Genomic DNA, 21,906 nt, shown 5'->3' with positions numbered 1-21,906 from the left:
CTGGTGAGACAACTGTATACATTCAGACCACATGCCTATTTTCATGAAACTTACAATCTAATGGTGGGGATGGGAAATGAGTGGTAACAATTAATATATAAGCATAAATACATCAGACAGTGGTAAGCGCTGAATGGAGCTAGTATAATGATGTGATAAGAGAGTGACTGGGATCCTCAAGAAAGGCCACAAAATGATCATTTAAAATGAATTTAAATGAGAGTTGAGTGACGGTAAGGATGTAATAATGTGATCCTAGGAGGAAGAACATCCCAGGCAGAGAGAATGCTTCTGCAAAGGCCCTCATGCAAAATTCAAGCTTAGTGTTGTTTAAGGAGCCGAAGAAGACATGTTAGTATAAGGTTCTGTAACGCAGAGTGAAGAGTTTAGATTTTAAGTACTATGGGAAATCACTGGTGAGTCCAAAGCAGAGCAAAAGACGACAGGATCTGATCCATGTTTTTAAAGGGTCTCTCAGGTTAGAGACCTGGCAGTAGAGACGGACAGTGAAAAGCCAGGATGCAGGAATCGGACAAACTTGGCTGTGAATGCTGCCACCAGTTAGCTGTGTGGCTTCTGGAAAATAAAGTCATCCCTTCAAGTCTGTTTCTGTATCTATAAAATGGAGAGACTAATGGTTCCTACCTTATATTATTAAATTCAAGGACACAGTGCATGTAAAATACTTAGCATGGTGCCAGGTTCTTGGTGAATGCTCAGTACTGTTGAATATTAATATAAATGATCACTCCATAATTTAGGCTGAAAATGAGGGCCATGAACAGGTGCACAGCTACTGCAGCCTGGGAAGGACAAGAACACGTAGGGAGAATGTGCGAAGAAGGCAGAAAGAAGTGTGCTGAACGTCAGAGGGAAATCTGCCTTGAGAAGACATTTCCATTTATTATCCATAAATAGATAATCCACAGATATGGAGTTAATAATACTTCTGTCATGCTCAATGAAGTATGAATATGGAATATAATTTTGTAAATGAAAAATACTTTAAGAGTTCCTATCTAAACATATGGAAGCAACCAACTAAAATATCAGTTATAAATTATTTTGAATACATAACAACTACAGTTCAAACTACCCTTTCCTTTGCACTTTTAGAGAAAGAAGATAAACATAAAGTAATAAACACGTAGAGCTAGTCTTTTTATGGATTTTAGGTAAATCTTATGTGATCTTGAAACAAATGTTAGATCGGAAGTAAGAGAGTAACATTCTTTTGTTACATAGTATGTAGGAATATAGGCATAGAGAGAGGTGAAGTTCATGGTATATAGGTTTTTAACTACATTCTCCTCAAGCTGAATGAATACTCAACATAATGTACATAAAGTATCACAGGGCTCCATTATGCAAATTTTAAGTGACAATGAAAGAATCAATCTGCAATTACAACACACACACACCCCCCATTCTACTTAGTAAAGCTATTGGAATTTAAACCTATTGTGTTAGGTCAGAAGGACTGGAAGCCCTTTAAGGGGGAATTGGCAAAATATGCCACCCTTTTAGAATGGGTTCCATGATCTGTGATCTGACTTGCATTTTCTTACTGTTAAAAATTGTAATTGGACTCAGTAATGTTGTGAGAGGTCTTTACCACCGTAACATTTATTTAGCTGTCATTTGTAACTGTTTGTACCAGGCACTCTGCTGACTGCTAACATATGAATTTAAACAGGAAGGGAGCCTGGCTGACTCAGTCGGAAGAGTGTGCAACTCTTGATCTCAGGGTCATGAGTTCCAGCCCCACCTTGGGTGTAGGGAGTACTACAAAAGATAAATAAACTTTAGAAAAATAAATACATAAGTAAAACAAGCCAAAATAAAATAAAACAGGAGCTGTTCACATTGATCACTCAAAAGGAGAAAAACTTCCCGGAATCCAACACCTTCCTTCTACAAGGAATACACTGGGGACAGCAAAAAACCTACTTCAGTCTCACTGATTATTACACTGACAAGTTTTCTATGATGTTAGGGATATATGGGTCAGTTCAGTTATTTTACAGGTAATTCTCAAAGCAAGATGATAAGGTGCTCACTTCAAACTGGTTTCGAAGTTCTGCCCTTACAAATAAATACCCTCTTTAATCCAAGACCCATCTCCTTCCCTGCACTTACACACAACTGCCTCCTGAGGGGCCCATCCATTTGCCTAGCTCACACGGCCTATGCTTAGATCTGGTCCTTTAACGATCCGGTTTTCCTGTGTCACTCTAGTTCTTACCTGATTGCCCAGCACGCCAGTGGCACAAGCTGTGGATACCTCCTTGGGGCCAAACCACACCGAGGCGATGCGGGAGGGCAAGCCGAGGATGAACACCTGGGCCACGGAGCAGAGACACTGGCCCAGCATGGTGACCCAGAAGAGATGCTGCTGGACACTGGCGCACTTGATCCAGGCGCCCAGGCAGTTGAGGCCGGAGCCCAGCAGGGCGGTGAGCCGCAGGCCTCTGGTGTCCAGCAGCCACGTGGCCGGAAAGATGAGGGGCACGTAGGCCAGCATGTACACCATGGACAGCCAGTCGATGTGCAGGGAGGAGACGCCATAGAAGCCCTCAAAGACATTGCTGATGATGCTGTACTGGATCCACTGAAAGGCGTTCACCAGCGAGTACAGGCTGAAGATCAGCAGCACCACAAAGCGCCGCGCAGAGAGCGCCGTCTGGGGCACCCGGGAACCCTCGGCCCCGGCGGTCTCCTCCCCGGGGCCCGTGGGCAGCAGCCGTGTCTGGGTCTCCTCCTCTGGAGCCAGCGGAGTCTGAGGCCCGCCGAGGGACTGAGCCGCGGCCGCGAGGCTGTCCGGAGACACTCCATTCAGGGTCAGGCAGCCGGCTTTGAGCCCGTTCTGCGGCTCGGCGCTTAGCTTTCCGAGGGGCTCGCCGCCCGGGACCAGGAGGTATCCATTCGCGGGCGGGTGCCCGGGTGCCACCGCTGCCCCCTCCTCATCGTCCAGCTGTGCCATGTCCCTGCGCTCCCCCGCGCCGCGGCCCTCCTTCCCCTCCCCGCAGCCCCCCGCCCACGACCCGAGGCCCTCCCGGCACCCCAACCCCAACCCTTTGGACCACCGCTCATGCAACCCTTTTCCCTGGCCGGGTGAGCCTGGGTGCGACCCGCGAAACCCAGCCGGCGCTACGGGAGGCCGCGGGCGAAATAGCTGTCCTCTCGCTCCTCCAGGCCTGCGGTCACCCTGCTCCAGGCCCCGCCCCAAGAGCGTCACCCGACCAATCAGCGGGCGTATTCCCCCCCCCCGGCGCAAGAGCCAATCGGGGTGCTTCTGTCAGGGATGAGGCGGGAGCAAATTTGCGGGGTGGAGAGTTGGAAGGCGGGACTGGAAGGTTAAGGCCGCGCGTTGTCTGCGGCGGAAAGATGCAGTCGCCGAGAGTAGCCAACGTGGGAAGAGGGCGGGAGGGGATGCGGAGGGGGTGGGGAGGGTGAGCGGGAGGGGAGGGCGGGAGGCGGCCGGGGCACCTCGGCACCTCGGCCCCTCGGAACTGGGAACGAGGGGGCGGGAGAAACGCGGGAGACAAAGAGGTGCGCGTCGCGCTCCTCACCCGGACGGGCTCCGCGAGGGCGGGGGCCACGCGCAGGCCGGGGACGAGTTTGGCCTCGGCCCAGCACAGCTGGCCGTCAGGATCCGACCCCGCCTTTAGAGCAGACAGGTCCCCCCTGCAGAAGTTCGTGCCGCCTCGGCAGAGGAAAAACACCAGAACGCGCTCAGCCCACGCCGATTTCGTCAGCAGTCTGCCCCCGGTGAAGTTGGAATCCCCCGCCCCGCTGATGGCGGAGGCCGGCGGGGCCGACGGGCGGTGCCCGAGCGGACCCTGTGACTCAAGGTTCTCCCTCGCACCCGCTCCCGCAGCTCGGTTTACTGGACGCGCAGGTGCACTGGGCTCCGGGGACTCCAGGTACCAAACTTGTGTGTGTTCCAGGCACTGGTGCCCCGGGGAATCAATGACGCGGGTCCTGCTCTCGAGAGCACGTGTACGCAGCCTTGAGCGTCTTCTAGAGAAAAGGTGCCGCCTGCTGCTACTTAGGAAACTTATTTGGAAAAAAACCGACTCCAAATACTCATTATTAAAGTGAAATTGAAACCCGGAGTATCTAACTATGGGTTTAACCTTTAAAAGTGCTTACATTTAGGGCGCCTGGGTGGCTCAGTGGGTTAAGCCGCTGCCTTCGGCTCAGGTCATGATTTCAGAGTCCTGGGATCGAGTCCCGCATCGGGGCAGAGAGTCTGCTGAGCAGAGAGCCTGCTTCCCTCTCTCTCTCTCTGCCTGCCTCTCCATCTACTTGTGATTTCTCTCTGTCAAATAAATAAATAAAATCTTTAAAAAAAAAAAAAAAAAGTGCTTACATTTAGAAGCCGAAAACGCTCTACATCTTTTTAATGCCTCGTAATATTATTGTTTTGGTGATGTATATCCGATAGATGCCTCAGATATATATATCGGATACCGCTCCGTATAGGTGAAATACTACGTAATCCTAAACTTTAAGGAATACGTGCACTTTAATGTCTTCATTGGCCACCCTATATAAATTGCCACATGCCCCCCCCTTCCTTAGTACCCTTCCCTTCTTAATTCTTCTTCTTATTGCTTACTACTATCTAAAATGTCCTGTATTTTACTTTTTTTTTTTTCCTGGTTATTTTCTCCCTCCCCACCAGAAGGTAAGCTCTATGAGGGCAAGTCTGAAAATTTATTGCTATTTCTTAAATGATTGCAGCGAACAAGCATTGAATTATTATTGAATATTTTAAATAATTACTTGCTTTGTAAATGAATCCATTCCTTTTTTTAAAAGCATGCGAATTTCTCCTGCAAATATGATTTTCTAAACATTGATTTAGATAGTATTTCAGAGTATTAAGCTGTATTCTTTGAATGAACAACCAACCAAACGTGGCCTCCAAAGGACTTCATTCAGTCTTAGTTAAGTTTATTTTATGGGTCTCTGAAAAAGATACTAATTGCATTGCTCAATATACAGCACACGTATTATTCAACATTCAGAGGGATTTTTTAAATAGTTCATGTAGCGTGAAACTTTCTACATAGTTCACAGAAAAGCTGTTTAGAAGGGGAATCCAGTGGGTACAATTTTAAATGGCCTTTCTTCGCTTGCCCTGTCATACCTCCATTCCAGATAGTCACAGTGATCATTCAGATCTCTGCAAACCTCCCACCCCCTTCCTGAAAGAAGAAACTGGCAGGTTATATTAGGTTCATTTCCCCATTAGCCAGTGTGTGTTGGCGACTGTCTTCTATTATATCTGAACATAACTTCCCTCTCTGCACAGAGGCAGCTTCCTGATTGTACTTCTGCAAGGCCATTCTTCCTGATTGTGTAGGCTTCTTCTTTTTGTCTAGAGATAATGTGCCTTCTCTACTCCTTAGCAAGAAAGATGGGATTGAGAGCCCTCTGGGTATCCTGGATAACAGTCTGTATCTAATTTCCCTACACATTTTCACCAGCTGGTACCTATTCTGTGCTTGTCCACTTTGTCACTTGCCTTCCCTGCCTATGCCACAGTTCTGTGTCTGATTCTGTCACCACTTACGTGGAGCGTAGCATGAAAGGAGTTTAGAGTAGTGGAGAAGAGCATATCTAGAGACAGGTTACCTGAATTTGATTCCCCACTTTAGTACTCTCTAGCTGCCCAACCTTGGGCAAGTTGCTTAGCTGTTTCATAATAGTACATTGCTATTGTGAGGAATAAATGAGTGAATGGTGCCTGGCACCTGGTCCGTGCATTCTTAAGATAACTTATATAGGGGTTAGGGTCCAGGCTTCAGATCCAATTGGCCTGGATTCAAATCCTAGTTCTTTCACTTACCAGCTGCATGACTTTGAATCAGTTACTCTGTGCCTCAGTTTCTGCAGCTAGAAAACAGAGACAATATTCTTCATGAAATTATTGTGAGAAATAAATGGCTAGTAAGTACAAAGTGTTTAAATAGTGCCTGACCTCTGAACTATAGTAATCAGTAATAAACTCCATAAATGTAACTTAAAGCCATTGTCCATCAATTCATGTCTGTCCTCAGTTCTGTCTTGTTCTCATGTTACCTTATATTTGACCCCATCCTGCCTATTGAAGCTTGCTTGCATTGTCCTGGAGTTACTCCAAGCTCTCTCAGAGTGAAATTATGATTGTAGAGCCCTTCCCAGAGAGTACTCTGAGGATGCCCTGAAAGGGCAACATATGGTGACGTATACTAACGACCCTTGGCCTAGCAAGAGGCAGATTTCTTATCAGAGGTGGTCAGCAGTTGAACAGATGATATCCAGACAACAGATGTTATCTGTGTTGGATCAGATGTGTTATGGATAGGATGCCTGAGTCCCATAGAAAATTGAACAATGTGGGGCACCTGGCTGGTGCATTCCGTTGAGCATCTGACTCTTGGTTTCAGCTCATGTCGTGATCTTGGGGCCATGAGATCAAGCCCTGCTTGGGGCTCCACACCCAGACTCAGTGGGGAGTCTGCTTGAGGATTCTCTCTTCCTCTCCCACTGCCCCTCCCCCCTCAAATTAATAGATCTTTAAAAAAGAAAAGAAAGAAAATTCAACTCTGTGAGATTTAAGATTCTGACTCTAAGTTTCTATGATATATGTAAAATAAGATATTTCCAAAGAAAGGATTAGATGAAATTCATATGCTTCATTTGACAAAGTTCCATAAGGAAATAATGGAGTACAGAAAGGGGAAAACTCAGCAGTATCCCTTTGTAGTGCTTCAATACTACTTCAATAGTAGATATTTATTAACCAGTTTAGGTATGAATCATACTTTATGTCATATGTTTGGAGGTATAAACCATAAACCTTTCCCTGCCAGAGAGGACAGTACTGGGAGCATCACTTGGCTGGGAGTTGAGAGGAGGCCGAGCTGCATTATGGGTGTGGAATGCCACATCTGAGAGAGATTTGAATAAGTAACAGTTCAGCAATATGATATCTGGATGGCATCCAGGAACCAAGGTCCAAGATGCTATCAAGAGTGATGTGGCTGTTCCCGAGCAAAGGTTTCCTGCAACCTAAGAGGATAAGATGCAAACCAGAACCATGCTACTAGATGTAGAATCCACCGTGTTTCTTGGGGAAAGGGGTAGACTTTAGCAACTTGACTTCAGCTTCCACCACTATTACTGTGCTCTGTCCACCTGAGTGGCCAGATCTCTGCTGTTGTAGAGATTCAGTTGGGGAATAGAGGAATAGAGGAGGCTGGAAATCAGAATCCTCCCTCTGTGTGTGTCTAACATTCATAGAAAATAATCACAGGGTTTTCCCTTCTGTGTATTTTTGTCTTGCTTCTTGAGTTCTTACAAAGAAACCAAATGGAAGGGATGGGGTGGGGGACTGAAAGTTCCAATGCTTTCATCAATTGGTTGGTTCCTCTGGCAACCAACCCATCCCTAGGTACATTCCAAAAGTCATTTCATTAATAGTGCAAGGAAATCATCCCAGGAAAGTCCCAAGGTTTGAGAAGCTCTGTGCAAGAAACTTTTTTGAGAAAACCAGTTGTATTGTTCTTACTATAAATTACAAAAACACATGAGCATGGTAGTTGGTACGTATTGGCAAGACCAATTCCTGATTCCCAGGCCTGGGAGTGTGAGGGTGCTAATAGAGTATGCAGACTGGAGGCCATACCAACAACAGAGGAGGACTAGCACAAGGAAGAGGAAATCACACCGTATCAGTCCTCTCCAGACCTCTAATATGCCACGTTTGTGTTTATCATGCAATCTGACTCATGATCTCTCCATCTTCCCTTAATTTAGCGAGATCCCACCCATTCTCTATGGTCCAGGTCAACTTCATTCCCACTCCCTTCCTAAGTCTATCTCTATGATTGGAGCCCCTAGAGCTATCATTCCTCTTCTGACTATTAACACCCTTGGAGCTACTCACGGAACATTGCCTCGTGGCTACATTTGTACATTTTGTCCCTTAACTAGATTTGAGCGTCCTGAAGCCAGGGACTGGATTTTACTTTATAACACCATCAGTACCTAAATAAAATTTTTACTTGGCAGTGTAGGGGCCCAGGGCAGGTTGCCCCCCAAATGTGCCATAATGGCATGTTGATTACTTTGAATTAAAGCTACTGAAGGAACAGCCAGTGCAAGGACACTTTGAAAAATGGGAAATAAATCTCCTTTGTGGAAGGTACCCTCGCCGTTCCAGGAGGTAGAGAGATGGGGAATCCTTATCACCAGAAATACAGAATTTAGAGCCTAAGAAGGCCATATAAACCCTGTTACTTTTTACTCATTTACCATCTCAGCCCACATTCTGTTTAGAATATCTTTCGAATTGAGGCTCCTGACCCTAAGTTTTCCTTTTCCTGTCTACTCCTCACAAATTTATTGTCTCTTTGACGAAGAAGTATAAAAACTTCTTGCTGTGGTCATTTCCGCAGGTTTCAGTTTCCTTAGGTCTCAAGGTCATTACTCTCCATGTGTACATAATTAAAATTGGAGGTTTTTTTCTTCTCCTGTTAATCTGTCTCATGTATATTTCATTTTTAGACCAGATGAAAAAAACTTGAAGATTACAGAAAAATTTTTACTCCTGGACAACAGTTCATTTCATACAGAGTCACTGGCATCTAACACAACAAATGCTTTTAGGTGACAGTGACTACTAGGAAAATGGTCACCTCCATTATTGCAAAATTGTAAAATTTAATTTATATCAGAAGTTAAATCAGGCCCTTTCTCCCTCTGAAATGTAAATAAACACACTTTATTTATTTATTTTTATTTTATTTAAAATTTATTAGCCAACATCATTAGCTTCAGATGTTGCATTCAATAATTCCTCAGTTGCATATAACACCCAGCACTCATCACATCATGTGCCCTACTTGATGCCCATCACCCAGTTACCCCATCGCCCTCCACACCTCCCCTCCAGCAACCCTCAGTTTGTTTCGTATAGTTAAGAGTCTCTTGTGGTTTTTCTTCCTCTCTGATGACTTCCCCCTCAGTTTTCCCTCCCTTCCTCTATGATCCTCCACACTATTTCTTATATTCTACTTATGAGTGAAACCAAATGATATATTGTCTTTCTCTGATTGACTTATTTCGCTCAGCATATATCCTCCAGTTCCATCCACACTGAAGTAAAGGGTAAGTATTCATCCTTTCTGATGGCTGAGTAATAGTCCATTGTATAAATATACCACATCTTCTTTATCTATTCATCTGTCCTTGGACATCTGGGCTCTTTCCACAGTTTGGCTATTGTGGACATTGTTGCGATAAACATTGGGGTGCATGTGCTCCTTCGGATCACTACATTTGTATCTTTGGAGTAAATGCCTACCAGTGCAGTTTCTGAGTTATAGGGTAGCCCTATTTTTAACTTCTTGAGGAAACTGTACTGTTTTCCACAGGGGCTGCATGGACTTGCATTCCCATCAACAGTGTAAGAAGATTTCCCTTACTCTGCATCCTTGCCAACATTTGTTGTTGCCTGACTTGTTAATTTCAGCCATCCTAACTGGTGTAAGGTGGTATCTCATTGTGGTTTTGATTTATATTTCCCTCATGGCAAGTGACGTGGAGCATTTTTTCAATGTGTCTGCTGCCATTTTTATGTCTTCTTTGGAGAAGTGTCTGTTCATGTCTTCTGCCTATTTCCTGACTGGGTTATTTAGTTTTTGGGTGTTGAGTTTGATTAGTACTTTATAGATCTTTAATGATTTTCTTTTCTTTTTTCTTTCTTCCTTCCTTCCTTCCTTTCTTTTTTTTTTTTCAAGCTTTTATTTATTTAGTTATTTGTCAGAGAGAGGAGAGAGAATGAGAGACAGAGCACAGCATGGAGAGTGGCAGACAGAGGGAGAGCAGGCTTCCCACTGAGCAAGGAGCCACATGTGGGACTCGAACCCAGAATCCTGGGATCACCACCGAGCTGAAGACAGACACTTAACCAACTGAGCCACAGAGGCATCCCAAATGCTTTATAGATCTTGAATACTAGCCCTTTATCTGAAATGTCGTTTGAAATATCTTCTCCCATTTCATAGGTTGCCTTTTAGTTTTGTTGACTATTTCCTTTGCTGTGCAAAAGCTTTTTATCTTGAAGTCCCAATAGTTCATTTTCGCTTTTGTTTCCCTTTTCTTTGGAGACATGTCTAGCAAGAAGTTGCTGTGGCTGAGGTTGAAGAGGTTGCTGCCTGTGTTCTCTAAGATTTTGATGTATTCTTTTCTCACATTTAGGACTTTGATGCATTTTGAGCATTTATTTGTGTATGGTGTAAGAAAATGGTCCAGTTTCTTCTACATGTGGTTGTCCAGTTTTCCCAGCGCCAATTGTTGAAGAGACTGTCCTTTTTTCATTGGATGTTCTTTCCTGCTTTGTTGTAGATTAGTTGACCATAGAGTTGAGGGTCCATTTCTGGGTTCTGTTCTGTTCCACTAATCTACTTGTTGGTTTTTGTGCCAGTACCATACTGTCTTGTTGATCACAGCTTTGTAATAGAGCTTGAAGTCAGGCATTGTGAAGCCACCAGCTTTGTTTTTCTTTTTCATTAGTCTTCCAGCTATTTGGGGTCCTTTCTAGTTCCATACAAATTTTAGGACTAATTGTTCCAGTTCTGTGAAAAATGTCAATGGTATTTTGATAGAAATTGCATTGAATGTGTATATTGCTCTGGGCAGCAAAGACATTTGAACAATATTTATTCTTCTAATCCATGAGCATGGAATTTGTGTCTTCCTCAATTTCTTTCATAAGTGTTTTATAGTTTTTAGAGTACAGACCCTTTACCTCTTTGGTTAGGCTTATTCCTAGGTATCTTACAGTTTTTGGTGCAAATGTACATAGGATCGACTCCTTAATTTCTGATTCTTCTGTGTTAGTGTATAGAAATGTTCTGATTCTTTATTGTTAGTGTATATGTATACAACTCATTTCTTTTTTTTAATTTAAATTCAATTAACCAATATACAATAGGAGTTTCAGATGTAGTGTTCAGTATTTCATCAGTTGTGTATAACACTGTGCTCATCATATCATGTGCCCTCCTTAATGCCCATCATCCAGTTACCCCATCCCTCCAAAATGCAACTGCTTTCTGTGATTAATTTTATGTCCTGCTATGTTGCTGAATTCCTGTATGACTTCTAGCACTTTTGTGGTGGAGTCTTTGGGGTTTTCCACATAAAGTGTCATGTCATCTGCAAAGAGAGAGACTTTGACTTCTTCTTTGCCACATTGAATGCCTTTTATTTCTTTTTGTTGTCTCATTGCTGAGACTGGGACTTCTACTATGTTGAACATCAGTGGTGAGAGGGCATCCCTGACCTTAGGGGAAAAACTCACAGGTTTTTGCTTTTGAGAATGATATTCACTATGGGTTTTTTGTAGATGGCTTTTATGATACTGAGGTATATTGCCTTTATCCCTATACTGTGGAGAGTTTTAATCAAGAAAGATTGCTGTATTTTGTCAAATACTTTTTTTGCATCAATTGAGAGGATCTTAGGGTTCTTGTCCTTTTTTTTCTTAATGTGATGTATCATGTTGATTGATTTGCAAATATTGAACCACATTTACAGCCCAGGAATAAATTCCACTTGGTAGTGGTGAATAATCCTTTTAATGTACTGTTGGATCCTATTGGCTATTATTTTCATGAAAATTTTGGCATCCATATTCATCAGTGATATTGGTCTGTAATTATCCTTTCTGGTGGGGTCTTTGTCTGGTTTTGGGTTCAAGGTAATGCTGGTCTCATAGAACGAGTCTGGGCATTTTCCTTTCCTTTCTTTCGTTCTTTCTTTTCTTTTTTTTTTTTTTTAACAGTTTCAGAAGAATAGGTATTAGTTCTTTAAATGTTTGGTAGAAATCCCCTGGGAAGCCACCCAGCCCTGGGCTCTTATTTGTTGGAGATATTTGATTACTGCTTCAATTTCCTTGCTGGTTATGGGTGTGTTAGGTTTTCTATTTCTTCCTGTTTCCGTTTGGTAATTTTTTTTTTTTTTTTTTTTTTTTTTTTACTTATAACCCCCTCCGTTTGGTAATTTATAAGCTTCTAGAAGTGCATCCATTTCTTCCAGATTGCCTATTTTGTTGGCATATAGTTGCTCATAGAATGTTCTTAAAATTGTTTGTATATCCTTGTTGTTATTCATGATCTCTCCTCTTTCATTTGTGATTTTATTAATTTGGGTCCTTCTTTCTTTTTGATAAGTCTAGTTAGGCATTTATCAATCTTATTCTTTCAAAGGACCAGCTTCTACTTTCATTGATCTGTTCCACTGTTCTTTTGGTTTCTCTTCCATTGATTTCTGCTCTAATCTTTATTATTTCTCTTCTCTTGCTAGGTTTAGGTTTTATTAACTATTCTTTCTCCAGCTCCTTTAGGTGGAGGTTAGCTTGTGTATTTAAGACTTTCCTAATTTTTTGAGAAAGGCTTGTGTTGCTGTGTACTTCCCTCTTGGGAATGCCTTTGCTGTATCCCGAAGGTTTTGAACAATTGTGTTTTCATTTTCATTTGTTTACATGAATTTTTTAAACTTTTCTTTAATTTCCTGGTTGACCCATTCATTCTTTAGTAGGATGCTCTTTAACCTCCAAGTATTTGAGTTCCTTCTAAATTTCCTCTTGGGATTGAGTTCCATTTCCAGAGCATTGTGGTCTAAAAATATGCAGGGAATAATTCCAGTCCTTGGTACTTGGTGAGACCTGATTTGTGACCCACTATGCAATCTATTCTGGAGAATGTTCCATGTGCACTTGAGAAGAATGTGTATTCTGTTGCTTTAAATTGGAATGGTCTATATATATCTGTGAAGTCCATCTGGTCCAGTGTGTCATTCAAAGCCATTTTTTCCTTGTTGATCTCCTGCTTAGATTATCTGTCCATTGTTGTGAATGGGTGTTAAAGTCTCCAATATTATTGTATTATCAATGTGTTTCTTCAATTTTATTATTAATTGGTTTATATAGTTGGCTGTTCCCAAGTTAGGAGCATAAATATTTATCATTGTTAGATCTTCTTGTTGGATAGACCCTGTAAGTATGGGGTCAATCCATACTAGAGTCTTTGGTTTAAAATCCAATTTGTTTGATATAAGGATTGCTACCCCAGCTTTTCTTGGATATCCATTAAAATGATTAATTGTCCTCCACTCCCCTCACTTTTCAACCTGGAGGTGACTTTGGGTCTAAAATGAGTCTCTTATAGACAGCATATTGATGGGTCTTGCTTTTTTTATCCAGTCTGATACCCTGTGTCTTTTGATTGGAGCATTTAGCCCATTTACATTCTGAATAACTATTGAAAGATATAAATTTAGTGCCACTGCCCTATCTATAAAGTCACTGTTTCTGTATATTGTCTCTATTCCTTTGTGGTATATGTTCCTTTTAGGCTCTCTCTTTGTTTACAGGATCCCCTTTAATATTTCTTGCAGGGCTGGTTTAGTGATCACACATTCTTTTAGTTTCTGTTTGTCCTGGAAGCTCTTAATCTCTCCCATTCTGAATGACTGTCTTGCTGGATAAAGTATTCTTAGCTGCATGTTTTTCTCATTTAGTATCCTGAATATATCACACCAGCCCTTTCTGGCCTGCCACGTCTCTGTGGATAGGTCTGCTGCCAGTCTAATGTTCCTACCCTCGAGCTTGTTTCAGGCTACCCTCAGGATTTTCTCTTTGTCTCTGAAATTGGCAAGCTTCATTGTTATTTGTTGAGATGTTGATCTATTTTTATTGATTTTTGAGGGGGGCTCTCTGTACCTCCTGGACTTGAATGCCTGTTTCCCTCTGCAGATTAGGTTAGTTCTCAGCTATAATTTACTCAAATATTACCTTGTGTCCCTCTCTCTCTTTCTTCTTCCTCTGGGACCCAATTCTAATACTGTTTTTGTTTTGTTTTATTTTTTGTTTTTGTTTTGTTTTTTAAAGATTTTATTTATTTGACAGAGAGAAACACAGCGAGAGAGAGAACAGAAGCAGGGAGAGTTGGAGAGGGAGAAGCAGGTTTCCCACTGAGTGGGGAGCCCGATGCAGGGCTTGATCCCAGGACCCTGGGATCATGACCCGAGCCAAAGTAGACACCCAATGACTGAGCCACCCAGGTGCCCCCTAATATTGTTTCATTTTATGGTATTGCTGATTTCCTGAAGCCTCCCCTCATGGTCCATTAATTGTTTTTCCTCTCTTTTCCTCAGCTTCCTTGCTTTTCATCAATTTGTCTCCTGTATCAGTGACTCTCTCTTCTGCCTCATTTACCCTAACTGTTAGACCATCCATTTTAGACTGCATCTCAGTTAAAGCATTTTAAAATTTCAGCTTGATTAGATTTTATTTCTGCACTAAGAGATTCTCTAGTGTATTCCATGCTTTTTTCAAGCCCAGCTAGTAACCTTATAATCGTTATTCTGAATTCAGTTTCTGACATTTTACTTATATCCATATTAATTAGATCTTTGGAAGAGAGTATTACCTCTGGTTCCTTCCTTTGCTGTCAACGTCTCCTTCTAATCATTTTGTCCAGACAAGAATAGATGACAAAGAGTACAAAGTCAAAAATATCAACCACAACCCCAGCGAAATACACACTAGACAAATCTGAAGAGGTCAGAACCAAAAAAAGAAAGGAAAAAAAAAAGGTTAAAAAAAAAGTAAAAAAGAGAGAATATAATCTCACAGGTGGACAAAATAGGGTGATCCACTTTGTCCTGAGTGTATTTTGGTCTGTTTGTTAGAAGACACTAAATTCCAAAATTATAAAGAAAGAAAAACTTTTATATATATATATATATGTGTGTGTGTGTGTGTGTGTGTATATCCATATCTATATATATCTATGTCTAATTTACATATAATTGAATACAGTGAAAGGGAGCCAGAAATGAAGAGTATATCTATAAAATGTAAATGTAAACAATGAAAATTTTAAAAGTCTTAAAAACAATTGATAAAATAAGAAACTAGTTAAATAGGGAAAAAAAGGAACTGAATTGAAAGACTAAAGACTCATGAGAAAAAGCCCTTGAATTCCACCTACTACTTTCCTCTAGCACAGGAGTTTTTCAGTCCGGAGTGATCAGTAAACAGATCTTCACCTGATGTTCCTGCTGGTCTTCTGGGGGACCCGCCTGCTGCACTGACTCTCAGGTGTCTTTTCCTGGGTGGAGTTGCATTGCCCCTTGCCGGGCTGCCTTGGATTTCTCTATGTGACTTTTGTTCCCTGAAGGTTTCCACACCCCACTCCCCCACAGCTGTAGAGGATTTTTTTTAAAAAGTGAAAGTGGTGGCACCCCATCTCCAGTCCCAGAAGTGAATGATCGCTGCCCCCTCTCTTCAGTGCCCCGTCAGGGAAAGGCAGTCAGTCCCTTTTGTGTGGACCACGCCGCAGGCCTGTGGTGCATATCCGCAGGGATCCTCCCAGGTAGGGGAGCAGGGTCTTACTGGGGCCCTGGGGGTCACAAGGCCTCTACTTGGGAAGCTGTTGCCTGATCCTACACACACCTGCGCTGCTCCTCTGGAAGGAACAGGGTCTCCCAGGGGGTGTTGCTTGCTGGCCCCTCCTTGGAGAGCGATCTCCCGATCACGTCCGAGTTCCTGGTTAATGGCCAACCCTAGCTGAGAGGCCACTGTGGGCCTCACTAATTGTAGCCAGTTTCCTCACTCTAATGCTTGGGAACTCTGTGACATTCAGGCCCCCCTGTTCTTTCTGTGGCCCTGGGGATCCTAAGACCACACTGTCATACCGAGGATTCCTCCCCACTTTGCTACCTGAGTACCTTTCAGGCAGGGACATCTCTCACAGGAGCAGACCTCTAAGAGTTCCAATTTTGCACTCTGGGGCTATACCACTTTCCAGTAGCTGGCTTACAGAGGCTCCCACCTCCCGCCATTTAATTTCTGATATATCCCCTCCGATTCACATCTCTGTACCCTACCTTGCAAAAAGTGGTCATTTTTCTATTTATAGAATTGCAGCAATTCTTTTCTTAGATCTGGTTGAGTTCACAGGTGTTCAGACTGATTTGACAGATAACTAGCTGAATTCAAGAGACCAGATGAAACACGGGTCCCCTGTTCTTTCGTCATCTTCCCTTTCCCTCCTAAACATGCTTTAAATTCAATTTCACATATTTGGCCATGATTGTGCATGCCTGGTATTTTATCTTATAACCTTAGTGTAGGAATGAAGTAAGACCTTGGTAAGGTTTGAAGTGAGTAGCTATCAGGGAGGGGAAAATTTCCCCTTCCCCTCTTAGTTCAGAATAGTAAAATATTAAGACAACATAAGACAGTTAAGAGGAGAAAACATTAATTAATGTACACATGGGGAATCCACGTAAACATAAGAGATTTCAAAGACAGACAAACTGAGGCATATATGTCATCCTGAATTAAGGAGAAGTGGGGAGGGGTCTAGTAATTCAAAAGAAAGGAAATAATTCACAGGAAGATGAAACAGCAAATGTCTGGTGAACAGATGTTTTCTGGGCCATACAGAAATAATGGGACACAGGAATTTTAATAAACACACTTAGCTAGGTTCCTCCCTCTTTGCCACACCTAGTCTATGTTATAATGTAGTTGTCAATGGTGACTGTTCCCTTTCTGGAGCAGGTCCTCTACCTAAATTCTTTTAGAAAGTTAGGGGTGTGAAAATGAGTAAAAAGGAAACCTCAGGGCGCCTGGGTGGCTCAGTTGGTTGAGCGACTGCCTTCAGCTTGGGTCGTGATCCTGGAGTCCCGGGATCAAGTCCCTCATCAGGCTCCCTGCACAGTTGGGAGTCTGCTTCTCCCTCTAACCCTCCCTCTTCTCATTCTCTCTCTCTCAAATAAATAAATAAAATCTTTAAAAAAAAAAAAAAAAAAGGAAACCTCATTTCAAATGGAGTCTGGAAGCTCTCATGGGGGTGGCGGAGGGGTGGGGGCGCTCTCACATCCTTACAGCCTGCATAAGCAGTAGGGACAAAAGAAGAAAAGAATCACCTTGACAAGGGAGGACATCTTCCACCTAGGTATTTATCTCTTGGTTTTAAGACAAAGAAGAAAGATCCCTCTGTGCCCCAGCAACAACATGCTAATCACCGCTTCCAGCCAGTGAGAGACTTCCACAACCCCAAACTCTATTTCTTCTCCAATGAACTTTTGTTCAAAACAACCCTCCCCAATTTCCTTCTAAAACCTAGTAAAAGCTAACCTTCCCTTTGTTTCTTTGGACTTGCCTAGGGTTCACCATAGCTTGCTTGCCCTGAATTGCAATTCCTCTGCTATTTCCAAATAAAGGAACTGGCCATTTTATTTGTAAGGTTGGCAGGGGGAAGGTCAAAGGTTCTTCCTGTGCCTTTTAGGTCTTGATTGTTTTGAACTCAAATTAATCCACATGCCAAAGCAGCACATCCTGGGGTGGCCTGCCCTGAACCTCAACAGCTTCTTCCTCTAAGGCTTTCTTAAATGCTGAGCTGGTGGTTGTGGAGAGTTAGTAGCTGAGTGGCAAGAAATCCATAGAGGGAGGAAACAACATAAATTAGAATAAGGACAAACAATAGAAAGAACAGGGGCACCTGGTTGACTCAGTGGGTTAAGCCTCTGCCTTTGGTTCAGGTCATGATCTCAAGGTCCCAGGATCGAGCCCCGCATCCGGCTCTCTGCTCAGCAGGGAGCCTGCTTTCCCCCACGCCCCATCTGCTGCTCTGCCTACTTGTGATATTTCTCTCTGTCAAATAAATAAATAAAATCTTTTTTTAAAGATTTTTATTTATTTATTTGATAGACAGAGAGAGATCACAAGTAGGCAGAGAGGCAGGCAGAGGGGGGGGGGGGGGGGAAGCAGGCATCCCGCTGATCACAGAGCCCGATGCAGGGCTCAATCCCAGGACCCTGAGATCATGACCTGAGCTGAAGGCAGAGGCTTAAACCACTGAGCCACCCAGGCGCCCCATAAATAAATAAAATCTTAAAAAAAAAAAATAGAAAAGAACAAATTGAAGCACATTACCCATACCCCCATTAGACCTGTCTCCTACTCCTGGGAGTAGGTTGGTCCCTTATAGTGGGTAAACTTAATTTATCTGAAGAAAATTACTAATGCTTTCTTTTAACAGATTTGTTAGACATAGAAGTGACATTTTCCACCCATGATTACAAGTTCCTCCCTGTTGAGCTAAAGAGATACAGTTTGGGTTGGCAGGTTTCACTCCCCTACAGTCCTCCTTCGAAATTCCCCCAAGAAGTTTCATTGTCCAGAAGTTGAACTGGTAGATTGTTTCATCTCCTCGAACTAACTAGCCTCTTAGTCCTGACAGTAGGTCAGTTGAGTTCAATTCATTTCAGGAGGTTATCTTGCAGACGGCCTCCCAAAGCTAGGCCTGTATGGTACAAACAACAATCAGGTATTAAGAGGCATTTCTGTGGGAGCAAAGAAAAGCAACTGTTAATGGTTGGAGTAAATTTTAAACCAGTCTCTGAGTTCTGAGAGTAGCCAGTTGAGAGGATTTCTAGATGTCTGCCCCATAGCATTTCTAGACGGAGTGAAGGCAGACATGGGTAATCTGATAGACTTTCCTTGTTTGCAGTTTGAATGTCTCTGGTCATTTCTCTGAGTGGCCCTCACACCAATGGGCAACAAGGATTGTCCATACATGAACTGTTGTGGTGATTCCCTTGAAGTTTATATGTCAAGTTGTCCAACTTCGTTTGCATGGCTTTGGGAAAAGCACAGTTTTAGTTCTTAATGATTCTAAGACAAGAAAAATTGGAAATGTGAGTTTGGAGATTTGTAGCTAGAAGACTTTAGGATCCAGTCCCATTTATAATGAATAGTATAGCTTCTAATATCCACAAAGCTTTGTTATTGAAACATAATTTTTCTCTTTATAAATACTGTCATTTCTATAAAAGATAGCCAAATTAAGACTAATCTGTTTGCAAAATAAGTCTACTTTGAATAAACTTGGCCTGATTATTTACATAAAGGCAGCAAGAGTAGCAACTGATCATTTGGGGTCCTTTGAATCCTTTGAATTTGCTTGCTGGAACTATTCATCTTTTTAATTTATTTATTAATAATAATACTTAGATTGCTTATGAAAATTTCCTGAGACATTAAAGCAGTTAGCCATCATCTTAAGTTACTTACTTTTTACTGACAAATCTGGTAACAAAGATAACATGATCTTGTTTGACTTTTAGTAAACCGAAGTAGAAAAGTATCATACTTAATGCCAATAACTCAAAAGACACATCTCTCTCTATATATATTTTTTAGCATCTGCATCATACTTTTTCCCTCTTTTTTAACTGAAGTGTAATTAACATAAAATTTTATATTAGTTTAAGGTGTACAATGTAGTGAGTTGACAGTTCTACATATTCCTCAGTGCTCATCACAGTACGTGTACCCTTAATCCCCTTCACCGATTTCACCCATCCCCCCACTTACCTTCCCTTTGGTAACCATCAGTTTTCTGTGTTTAAGAGTCTGTGTTTTTGTTTGTCTCTTTTTTTCTGTTTGTTCATTTGTTTTGTTTCTTAACTTCCACATATGAGTGAACTCATATGATATTTGTCTTTGTCTGACTGACTTATTCCACCGTCATACGTTCTAGGTCCATCCATGTCATTGCAAATGGCAAGAAAAATTCCTTTTATGGCTGAATAATATTCTGCTACATATATTGTATGTTATTTAATATTCCGTTGTATATATGTAACATATGTATCACATCTTCTTTATCCATTCGTCTATGGATGGACACTTGGGTTGCTTCCATATCTTTGCTATCGTAAATAATATTGCAGTAAACATATGAGTGCATATATATTTTCAAATGAGTGTTTTCATTTTCTTTGGGTAAATACCCAGTAGTGTGATTCCTGGATCATATGTTGGTTCTATCTTTAATTTTTTTAAAAAGATTTTATTTATTTGACAGAGAGAGATCATAAGTAGGCAGAGAGGCAGGCAGAGAGAGAGAGAGAGGAGGAAGCAGGCTCCCTGCTGAGCAGAGAACCCGATGCGGGGCTCGATCCCAGGACCCTGGGATCATGACCTGAGCCAAAGGCAGAGGCTTAACCCACTGCGCCACCCAGGTGCCCCTATTTTTAATTTTTTGACCAACTTCCATATTTTTTCCACAGTGGCTGCATCAGTTTACATTCCCACCAACAGTACATGAAGGGTCTTTTCTTTCACATCTCACCAGTGCTTTTTGTTTCTCATATATTTGATTTGAGCCATTCTGATAAGGTGAGGTAGTATCTCATTTTAGTTTTGATTTGCATTTCACTAATGACGAGTGATGTTGAACATGTTTTCATGTATCTGTTGGCTGTGTGTATTTCTTAATTAAACCAACAAATTTAAACTTAGCTTTTATTTACTGAAAATTTTCCTAGATCATATGAACTTGAAAAACTGGTTAGCTTCTATTATATTTTTTGAGATTTAGAAATGCTTGAATGTGTAAGCGCTTAATTTTAGGCCAATCAAATAGAGCTCTCTTACAAATTAATTTTGGTAATACTATCTGGAGGTAGAAAAATATATTGATAATGTATAAAACTGAGGTTTTTATAGCTTTCCATTTTAAAATTTGAGCATGAAACAGATATAACAATACAAAACTCACTAATTTGTAAGTTAAGTATCTGCTTGGATAGCTAAAGCTTTTTACTGGTAATATTTGTAGAGAAGGCACGTGATTTATATTTGTCCTTGACAAGTAATCTTATAGAAGCTGTGGAGCACTTTGTGTTCTTTTAAAGGTCCCTAATCCTGTCCCTCATTTAGTCTTAGGGTTGGCGTTGTTTCAGATGCCTCCTGGGTATTTATATTGCAAATACAAGGTAAGATTCATATCTTGAAAGGACAGAGAAAAAATGTAAGTTCCCCAAGAAAGGCTTTGGTTTTTGAAGGCCAGTAATTTTGCAAGCCTTATAAGAAAAATAGGGGAAGTTTTAGAGCTGGTGAGAAGGAATGGATGAACTTTGCATTGCCTCTAGAGCTGCATTTTTTTATTTAGTAAAGATTGGTAATATAAGGATAATTGCTCTTCATTTTTCCCCCATGGAATTGGGTTGGAGCATAAATGATAACCAGAGGTTGATCTGCCCATCCAGTTACGTTAGCTCCCACTTGCTTTATTTTTCTGGATTGCTAAAAAGAAAACCACAGGCCCAAAATGGTGTTACGTAGGTTAAGTCCCCAAGTCAGTAAACCAAGGCTTAATACCTAGCCTGACAGCAGTTTCAATGTTCCAGAATCTTTAACCAGTCAACACAGGAATTTCCCGGTCAGCACTAGGAAGTTTACTTAGGAGGGTGACCTTGCCTAAAACAATGGATTCTTTGCTAATAGTTTCCTTTGTTCAACTCCTTCTCTCTCTTTAAAAGCCTTTTACCTTTTCTGTAACCCTTGGAGCTCCCCTCTACATGCTAAATGGGACGATTCATGAATCGATTAAATGAAGCCAGTTATACCTTCAAAAATTTCCTCAGTTGAATATTTGTTAATTAACAGATTTGGTGGCAGTGATGGGATCCAAAGTGAATTTGTGGCAGCGTCTGGAGACAACAAGAAAAACAGGTGTGGTACCCGAGAATACTTTGAGTTGACTTTCTCACATTTCCAAGGGCTATGGATAAGTCCCTGTTGATTCTGAGCTCTGCTCTTTGTGTGTTTAAGATCCCTGTCTAATTGGCTTTCCTTTACTGGGCAGGTCAGCTTGAGCTGACATGATTACGCCTGCAGCCAACTGAGCTGGTGAATTTGCATTATGCCTGGAGCCAGCTGGAGCCCAGTTGAGTTGGCTACTCTGCCAACAGAGCTGACAGGTCAGCCTAGAGCTCAGGAGAGCTAGCAGTTTTGCTTATAGCCCAACTCAGCTGGAGAAA

General features: G+C 41.9%; 2 protein-coding genes across 19 annotated transcripts in view; one reads left to right on the top strand and one right to left on the bottom strand.

Moving 5' to 3' along the window:
* FLVCR1 (FLVCR choline and heme transporter 1) overlaps positions 1-3,220 on the bottom strand; it is a 41,184-nt gene extending 37,964 nt beyond the window's left edge. For all 13 annotated transcript variants that reach the window (XR_009347252.1, XR_009347259.1, XR_009347253.1 and 10 more), the window contains exon 1: positions 2,246-3,220. Coding sequence is in view for 1 of the 13 variants with exons in the window: in XM_059144995.1 (XP_059000978.1) it covers positions 2,246-2,983 (738 nt within the window). In the remaining 12 variants the exon portion in view is untranslated. The remainder of the gene's footprint in view (positions 1-2,245) is intronic.
* Positions 3,221-3,440: 220 nt separating this feature from the next.
* Positions 3,441-21,906, top strand: part of SPATA45 (spermatogenesis associated 45) — a 39,335-nt gene continuing 20,869 nt past the window's right edge. For 3 of the 6 annotated variants that reach the window (XM_059146821.1, XM_059146822.1, XM_059146820.1), the window contains exon 1: positions 3,451-3,926. The gene's annotated coding sequence lies outside the window, so the exon portion shown is untranslated. Of the gene's footprint in view, positions 3,927-21,532; positions 21,599-21,906 lie in introns of all 6 variants that reach the window. The other 3 variants (XR_009347595.1, XR_009347594.1, XM_059146818.1) reach the window with 3 other exon arrangements.

This window comes from Mustela lutreola, chromosome 14, assembly GCF_030435805.1.
Source record: "Mustela lutreola isolate mMusLut2 chromosome 14, mMusLut2.pri, whole genome shotgun sequence".
In the NCBI taxonomy this organism is placed as follows: Eukaryota; Metazoa; Chordata; class Mammalia; order Carnivora; family Mustelidae; genus Mustela; species Mustela lutreola.
Note: the sequence above shows the minus strand (reverse complement) of the source record. Positions and strands in the feature narration are given on the sequence as shown.